The 9,228-nt window shown below is 47.3% G+C and overlaps 1 protein-coding gene across 1 annotated transcript; it reads left to right on the top strand.

The window, feature by feature from the left end:
* The first annotated feature begins 2,639 nt into the window (after positions 1 to 2,639).
* Positions 2,640 to 8,793, top strand: LOC132403423 (general transcription factor II-I repeat domain-containing protein 2-like). The gene is made up of 3 exons (XM_059986828.1): positions 2,640 to 2,681; positions 7,693 to 8,461; positions 8,547 to 8,793. The coding sequence occupies exons 1-2, from the start codon at positions 2,640 to 2,642 to the stop codon at positions 8,455 to 8,457; spliced, it is 807 nt and encodes a 268-aa protein (XP_059842811.1). The 3' UTR covers positions 8,458 to 8,461; positions 8,547 to 8,793.
* The last annotated feature ends 435 nt before the right edge of the window (positions 8,794 to 9,228 follow it).

The raw sequence follows: 9,228 nt of genomic DNA, 5'->3' as shown, positions 1-9,228 counted from the left end.
CGGCTGTGAGGCGTGCGCACGTGACTAGTTTTGGCGGGAAGGCGGGTGCCTCGTCCCGGCCGTGAGGTGTGCGCACGTGACCTGCGTTGGCGGGAAGGCGGGTGCCTCTCGTCCCGGTCGTGAGGCGTGCGCACGTGACCTGCGTTGGCGGGAAGGCGGGTGCCACGTCCCGGCCGTGAGGCGTGCGCACGTGACCTGCGTTGGCGGGGAGACGGGTGCCTCGTCCCGGCCGTGAGGCGTGCGCACGTGACCTGCGCTGGCGGGGAGGCGGGTGCCACTCGTCCCGGCTGTGAGGCGTGCGCACGTGACCTGCATTGGCGGGGAGGCTGGTGCCTCGTCCCGGCCATGAGGCGTGCTCACATGACTAGTATTGGCGGGAAGGCGGGTGCCTCTCGTCCCGATCGTGAGGCGTGCGCACGTGACCTGCGTTGGCGGGAAGGCGGGTGCCTTGTCCCGGCCGTGAGGCGTGCGCACGTGACTAGTATTGGCGGGAAGGCGGGTGCCTCTCGTCCCGGCCGTGAGGCGTGCGCACGTGACCTGCGTTGGCGGGGAGGCGGGTGCCTCGTCCCGGCCGTGAGGCGTGCGCACGTGACCTGCGTTGGCGGGGAGGCGGGTGCCTCGTCCCGGCCGTGAGGCGTGCGCACGTGACCTGCGTTGGCGGGGAGGCGGGTGCCTCGTCCCGGCCGTGAGGCGTGCGCACGTGACCTGCGTTGGCGGGGAGGCGGGTGCCTCGTCCCGGCCGTGAGGCGTGCGCACGTGACCTGCGTTGGCGGGGAGGCGGGTGCCTCGTCCCGGCCGTGAGGCGTGCGCACGTGACCTGCGTTGGCGGGGAGGCGGGTGCCTCGTCCCGGCCGTGAGGCGTGCGCACGTGACCTGCGTTGGCGGGGAGGCGTGTGCCTCGTCCCGGCCATGTAGGCTGCGCACGTGACCTGCATTGGCGGGGAGGCTGGTGCCTCGTCCCGGCCGTGAGGCGTGCACACATGACTAGTATTGGCGGGAAGGCGGGTGCCTCTCGTCCCGACCGTGAGGTGTGCGCACGTGACCTGCGTTGGCGGGGAGGCGGGTGCCTTGTCCCGGCCGTGAGGCGTGCGCACGTGACCTGCGTTGGCGGGGAGGCGGGTGCCTCGTCCCGGCCGTGAGGCGTGCGCACGTGACCTGCGTTGGCGGGGAGGCGGGTGCCTCGTCCCGGCCGTGTAGGCGTGCGCACGTGACCTGCGTTGGCGGGGAGGCGGGTGCCTCGTCCCGGCCGTGTAGGCGTGCGCACGTGACCTGCGTTGGCGGGGAGGCGGGTGCCTCGTCCCGGCCGTGTAGGCGTGCGCACGTGACCTGCGTTGGCGGGGAGGCGGGTGCCTCGTCCCGGCCGTGTAGGCGTGCGCACGTGACCTGCGTTGGCGGGGAGGTGGGTGCCTCGTCCCGGCCGTGAGGCGTGCGCACGTGACTAGTATTGGCGGGAAGGCGTGTGCCTCTCGTCCCAGCCGTGAGGCGTGCGCACGTGACTAGTATTGGCGGGGAGGCGGGTGCCTCTTGTTCCAACAGGGAGACAGTGAGGCGTCCGCACATTACCTGTATTACTGGGGAGGTGGCTGCCTCTCCTCCCGACCGTGAGTCGTGCGCACGTAACCTGTATTGGAGGGGAGGCGGGAGACCATTGTTGTTTGTATGTACAAAGAAACACAACACAATCAGTGAAAAAACAATCCAACAGACAAACAACAATGTGCAAAAGACAATAAACTGCAAACACAAAAAGAGAAAGTAATAATAATAAATAAGCAATAAATATTTAGAAAATTAACGGTTCTTGAAAGTGACTTCATAGGTTGTGGGAACGGTTCAGTGAAGGGCGAATGAAGTTGAGTGAAGTTATCCCCTCTGGTTCGAGAGCCTGATGGCTGAGGGGTAATAACTGTTCCTGAATTTGGCAATATGTGTTTTGAGGCTCCTGATGACAGCAGTGAGAAGACAGCATGGCCTGGATAGTGGGTGTCCCTGATGATGGATGCTGTTTTCCCATGACAATACTCCACGTAGATGTTCTAAATGGTGGGGAAGGCTTTACTCGTAATGGACAGGGCCATATCCATTACTTCTTGTAGGCTTTTCCACTCAATGATATTGCTGTTTCCTATATTGATATTGATATATTGTGATACAACCAGTCAATTTACTCCCTACCACACACCTATAGACATTTTTCAAAATGTTATATGACATGCCAAATCTTCTCAAGCTTTAAAGAAAGTAGAGGCACTGTTGTGCTTTCTTTTTTGTAATGGCACTTAAGTGTAGGACCCAGGACAAATCATCTGAAATGATCCCCTGATGAGCCCTGGCTCAAGTACCTCCAGTCTCCCCCTCCTGTAGTCCATAAGATTGTGGAGGAGATGTGCTTGCCAACCCAGAGGGAGGAAGTCAAGGATCCAGTTACACGAGGAGGTATTGAGACTTAGGTCTTTAAGTTTATTGACCTGTTTTGAGGGGATGATAACATGGAATGCCAAGCTGCTGTCAATGAAGAGCATCCTGATGTATGCATCTTCAGTGTCCAGATGTCCCAGGGTGAAATGGCATCTGCTGTGGACCAGTTGTGACAGCAGGCAAATTGGTGTTGATCCAAGTCACCGCTCGGGCAGGAGCTGATGTGTTTCATCACCAACCTCTCAAAGAGCTTCATCACGGATGTAAGTGCTACTGGATGGTTGTCATTGAGACAGGTTCTAACAATTAAAAATTATATAAAATAAGTATGGAGATTAAAGTATAGATAAGGATAAAATATGCACAGATGCGTAAACACCAGCATCTATTGCAATATAATCAGCACTATAAAATGTAATTTATACGGTTTACAGCGCAATGCAGTGACAGGGGTTAATAGATAGAGGGGTTTTGGGGACAGCTAACTAAAATGGTTTATTAGATTAACTGTTTTGGAAAAGAAACTTTTAAAATAGCATGAAGTTTTTCTTTTAATAGCCCTACAGCACTTTCCAGGAGGGAGCTTTTGGAAAAGGCTATTTGCAGGGTAGGTTGTGCCCATTTCTCTGTTCTGGACACATACAAGTCCTGCAGTGATAGTAGGCCGCAGCCAGTGACCTTTTCCGCTGTCCTGACAGTTTGCTGTAGTTTTCCATATTGTGAGAGGATGCTGTACCAAACCAGATAGTAATAGCTGATGTGATGGCAGTGTAGAATTGCACCAGTATGTTCTGGGGAAGATGGAATTTTAACAACTTCCTGAAGAAGTCCCACCTTTTTGTTAATGAAGGAGGTAGGGCTCTCCCACACGAGGTCCTGTGAAATAATAGTGTCCAGGAATTTGAATGTTGAAATGGTGTTGAATGTTTAATAACATGTTTAATAAAATACATTGACACATTTAACAGCATGGGAATAAACCCTGATTACACTATACCAAATATCACCCTATAGCACAGGTAACTTTCCCATTTCTAACATCCAATAACATATCCACAGCACCGAACACAATTCACCAACTGTATATTTTTGTACAGCATCATCAGATATCGAGACAGCATCTAGCATACAATAATGCATCACAGAACAAGGAAGGTTAACACACCTATATATAATAAAAAAGAAAACATTACACAATAGGTAGTAGCCCCAGTGTACAATATATTAAAAATGCACTGCATAATGCTGTGAATGCTGGGAACAAACTATACAACAATATACTCTACAATGCAGGGAACGACAGTCTCTTTATACAACATACAATAACACCCTCAACAGAATCTGTGCATGAAATACAACAGGTCACAGTTTGCATAAAATATGGCACACTCCACAGCTATAGAAGTGGACCACGGTCATAATAACAATAACACATTGCACAATGCAGGGAGTAAGCCACATGTATTAAATGGTAGATTTCATCACACAGAGAACAGAAACTGTGCGTACAATACTCTATCAGTCAGAACTAGCAGAAGATTCAGCATATAATGCATAAAAACCCAATCCATTACACAGGACACAGATCCTGTATATAAAGCACCATAGTTCACTCCACTGAACAAAAGACCCTATACCTCTCAGTCATAGTGCAAACTACAACTCAGATTATGTTTTATAATGTATTCCACAGCAAAAAACAACAACAGATCCTGGTTGCCATATATAGTAACTCTTCACAGTTGATTTTTCCACCTTCACCTATCACCTCCCAAAATCTCACTTCATCATTCCCTCCCCCACCCTCACAAGGTCTCACCTTTCACCTACCTGCTTGTATGCTTTTCCCTCCCCCCACTTTCTTATTCTGGCATCTTCCTCTTTCTTTTCCAGTCCTGATCAACAGTCTTGGCTAGAATGTTAACTGCTTGTGCCCCTCCAAAGATGCTGCCTGACTTGCTCAGTTCCTCTGACATTTCAGGATTTTATTCACCTTAAACAAGTGAAATTTTCTTCCTTTACAGCCCGTGCAGAATTGGAATCAGGTCTTCCTTTGTGGTGATTCCAGCAACATTATTTTCCATGGTGAAAAATGATTCAAGATTTCTACGTAGTGTAGACGAATTTCCTTTTTAGTCTCTGACAAGCCCCAATTCTCTTCTTACAACCCTTCACCTGTTCATGACATTTTTCAACTCCTTTTTATGTTTACTCCCTGTTTGCTGCTCTCTCACTTGCTTCCTTATTTTGTTTTCATTTTCCTCTGAATTTTCTCGACCAGCTTGGTTCTCACCAGCAGTAACAATCTAACATCTGCCACGAGCTCATAAACTGTCATAAATTTGAGGTCTTCTAAACCTCTGCTACTTGTGTTCAGTTCATGTCTAGTCCTGTTTACTCAGCAATCCCATGCATACAAGCTTACATTTTCTGTATGTAAACTGTACCTCTGCCTTTAAAGCTTTCCTTTTTACTTTCAGGTCCTTCCATGACCTTTTTTTGCATCCTACAGCCACAAGCAGAAAAATATCTGAGCTCCTCCAACCCTGAAATCTTCATTATCCCTGAATTAATTGCCTCACTGTTGGTGGTAGTTCTCTTAGCTTTCTAAGCCCACTCTCGCATTCCTGCGCTAAATCCTTCCAGCTCTCAACCTCGCTCTCCTTCTTTAATACTTACTGTTCTCCTTCTTTGACCAAACTTTTGGTTATCTGCACAAATACTTTTATGAGACTTAATATCATGTTTTGTCAGATTATTACTCCGAGAAGAACTTTGAGATATTTTCCTATACCAAAGATGTTATGTAAATACACTCATATCTTTGCATGTTCATGCTCGTGCATGTTTGCTTGTCTGCTTGTCAATGTATGTGTGCCTTTGTTTGATTGGCATGTTACTCTGTGTGTGTGTGTTTTCTTTCATACATTAGTATTATTACACAGAACAGGCCCTTCAGCCCCTTGATGTGGTGCTGACCTTTTATGTACGTGAGTGTGTTCCTCAGAGTGTCTGTGCCTATAGTATGTCTATCTGACAATGCACATATATCCATGAGCTTTGGGTTCTGTCTGTCTATGTCTGTTTGTAAATGTCTGTTTCAGTCTATGATTTTGTCAGTGCTTTTGTGCATGTGTACCCGAACACATTTGTGTGTCAGTATTCAGAGGGATGCTTGTTGTGGTGTATGTGTATTATTACTTACATGTATCGATGTTTGTACATTTATCTATGCATTTCTCTCATTGTCTGTATAGTATGTGCTTCATTTTGTCTATGTGTATCTATGGTGGTCCTCCAAGCCAGAAGGACTGGGAGGATGAGATCAATGGCCAGGAACGTTTTGTGGAAAGCAATGGGCATGACCAGGCTAGTAGAAGTCATGACCATCCACTGCAACCAAGGAAGACCCCAGTTGTGATGACTCCTCGCACCACTGGACCCAGACTTCTGAGGTTGAGAGAGTGGAACTGCCTCAGTGAAATGCCTTTTCCACTTTAAAAACTCTCCCCCACTGGTATGAAACTTTGAAGAAATCCTTTCACAGATTTAAAGGGGCTCCATTTCCCTTCCTCTCCAATCATGATGAAGGGTCTCGGCCCAAAACGATGACCAATTATTCCTCTCCATAGACTCTGCCTGACCTGCTGAGTTTGTCCAGCTTTGTGTGTGTGTGTGTTGCTCTGAAATTGCTATTGGTGGATACAAAGGACAACCAATCAGTCACTCAATCACCTCTGGAAGGCATTACATGCACATGTACACGGGTACGAGTGTGTGTATGTACTGTGTTTGCACGTGTGTATCAGAATCAGAATCTCTGATGTAAATGAGTTGAAATGTGTTGTTTTGCAACAGCAGGATGTTTGCTTCTGTAAGTCCATGCACAGGCTTGGTTTTTGAATGCTGCAGTCCTCCGTATGCACGAAACCTTAGAACAACGTAAGTGTACATCGCACCACACTGGAGCTCTGCATGAATCCACAACTGAGTGAGTGGCAAACCTTATTCTTTTTAGTGAGGAAAAACCACAGGATAGGTGTTTCGTTAGTCAGAATGAGACTTGGGAGCACAAATTACGAATCTGTGATGGTTTTATTGTGTGGTGGTTGCTGGTATACTGACTAAAAATCTGCCAAATGTTTTTCCATACTGACCAATAACATTAATGAAATATACAGAAAGTGTGTCCCTGCAAAACCTGGGAATATCCAAACCTAGGCAGGAAGTGTGAACGAACAGCATCCCAATGAAAAAAGGATATATAAAGTGAAAAATAACACAGAGCTTGCTGTAAAGGCAGAGAGAAGAAGCCTGGAAGTAGTTAAGAGGATTAAAATGGCCAGGCACTGGCAAGAGCCTGCTCTCCATCTAACCCTGTGCTCACAGGGTACCCTAAATCAAAACTCCCAGTGATTAACGAAACGCTGTTCAGAACGAGTATTAGGTATGCTTTTTTCATCTAGAGGGAATGATCTCCCAGTGTACAAACACTCAATTCATAGATTATATTTAAGAAGGAGATCGATCTAACTTGGGAGGAAAAAGGAACATTAAATTCAACTTGATGCCCTTGCATCAGAAAGAGAGGGAGGGAAAAAATCAGCTGGGATTCCTGCTCCTAAATGCCATTTAATTACTGTTGTTACAAAGGTGGAGGTCGAGAGGGCAAGGGATTTCATTCGCCTAATGATACTATCCAGACTCACCTCTGAAGATGGCCGGGCAGTCTTTATTAAACTGCAAGGTGGGGGGAGGGTGAGTCTCGAGCTTAACGGGGCTGGATAATGGAGGGGCCATTTTAACAGAAGAAACCAGAATTGGGAGAAACTGGTTTCAGAGAGACTCCAATTGAGGGGACCTGATAGTGGAGAAGGTCTAGCTGTAAAGGAGTTGGGGGGGGGGGGAGCGGTTGGTACGAGAGAAGTTGAACTGCCTAGATCGGGGGTCGGCAACCTGCGGCTCCCGAGCCATTTGTGGCTCTTTCACCTCTGTGCTGCGGCTCCCTGTGGCTTTGGGAAATAATTGGTCAGTATTTAATTAAAATGTATTTTATGTTAGTTTGTTAGCTTTTGAAATGTAATTATGGTGATCTTGTACATTTCCTGCCACATCCGAAACGGCTCACAATTAGCCGGCATTCCGGCTAAGGGAGATAGCCTACGGGGGTTTGTGAGTACGCGTCTTTTGCAGCATCTGCGTCCATGGGGGCTGGGTTGAGGGAGGCTTAAAAGCAAGGCTGTTTAGTTCGAATAAAGCTATCTTTGACTGCAGTTTACTGACACCGCTACAACGTGTTTTTATCGCTGGCTGTCCAGACGGAAGGTGCTGAAACGCTTTGTCGCGTGTCTGGAAGAAGTGAAAACTTTCCTGGGCAGCAAAGGGCTCACCTTTCCTGAGCTGGAACAGCCAGAGTGGCTGGAAAAGCTACACTTCATGGTAGACATGACAGCGCACCTGAACACGCTGAACACAGCTCTTCAGGGGAAAGGACGTACAGCCCTGCACATGTTGGAGGATGTTTTGGCATTCGAGCGCAAGTTGACAGTGCTTGCCAGAGATTTACAGAAAGGCAGTTTGTCTCACTTCCCCAATTTGAGAGAGTTCAAACAAGGTCACGACATGATAATTTCGGAGTACTTACATTCTGCAATCATCGCAATGCAAACATCGTTTGGGAAACGCTTCTGTGAGTTCAGAGAGGAAAAAAACACATTATCCTTCCCGGTCACTCCCTTAAGCATCGATCCTTCCCTACTGAATACGACTGCATTGGCAGGTGTGAGTCAACCTGATCTTGAGATGGAACTGGCCGACATAGCCGACAAAGACATATGGGTGTCCAAGTTTAGACGCTTGACAGCAGACCTTGAAGATGTTGCCCGTCAGAAGGCCGTTCTTGCTCAGAAACACAAATGGAGTGATATTGAAAACCTCACAGATGACAGCTTGCGATCCTGTGTAAAGATGAAGGTGACATCATACAGCCCTGATGTGCAGACGCTGTGCGCTGAGGTCCAGGAGCAGAAATCCCATTAACCAAGTATGATAAATATTTTAATTGCCTATTATTTTACTTATATTCATATTTTTTCATAGTTCAGTGAAATAGTCCTTTCATTTTTCAGGATGACAGCTGGCTGACGTTATTTTTGGTTTGCTGCTGGCGGAAAATTTAAGTTCGGCGTTTTTCATAAATACAAGAAGGACTCAAATAGACATTGAATATTTTACTTAAAAGTAACTTTCAACCCAACGTCTTTTTTTCGGAGTTCAAAATGTTTTTGTTGCATGCAGAAATGTAATTTCGTTTTCTCTGCAGGAGTTCATCAATTTCATAAATGCAACACATTATAGTTTGTTTATACATAGCATAAAGGCAAAAAAAAACGTTGTATGCAGTGTTATTTCATTTTAAATGTCAAACGGGTTTTGCGGCTCCCAGTGTTTTCTTTTCTGTGGGAAACGGGTCCAAGTGGCTCTTTCAGTGGTAAAGGTTGCTGACCCCTGGCCTAGATCATAGGGCAGGTGCAATAAGGAGAGGCTGGAAAACCTTTCCCTGGAGAGTCGGAGGCTGAGGGGAATCCTGGTAAAAGTTCATAACAATATGAGAGGCAGAGATAGAGTGGACAGCTGGTATCTTTTTTTCCCTAGAGCTGAAATGATTAATACTAGAGGCATGTATTTATGGTCAGAGAGGGTAAGTTCAAAGGAGATGTGCGGATCAAGCAATTTTTACACAAAGAGGGCTGGGTCCCTGGAATGTGCTGCCTAGGGTGGTGGTGGGAGTTGGAGGTACTTAAGAGGCTC

The sequence above is a fragment of the Hypanus sabinus genome, chromosome 13 (assembly GCF_030144855.1).
Source record: "Hypanus sabinus isolate sHypSab1 chromosome 13, sHypSab1.hap1, whole genome shotgun sequence".
Classification (NCBI taxonomy): Eukaryota; Metazoa; Chordata; class Chondrichthyes; order Myliobatiformes; family Dasyatidae; genus Hypanus; species Hypanus sabinus.
Note: the sequence above shows the minus strand (reverse complement) of the source record. Positions and strands in the feature narration are given on the sequence as shown.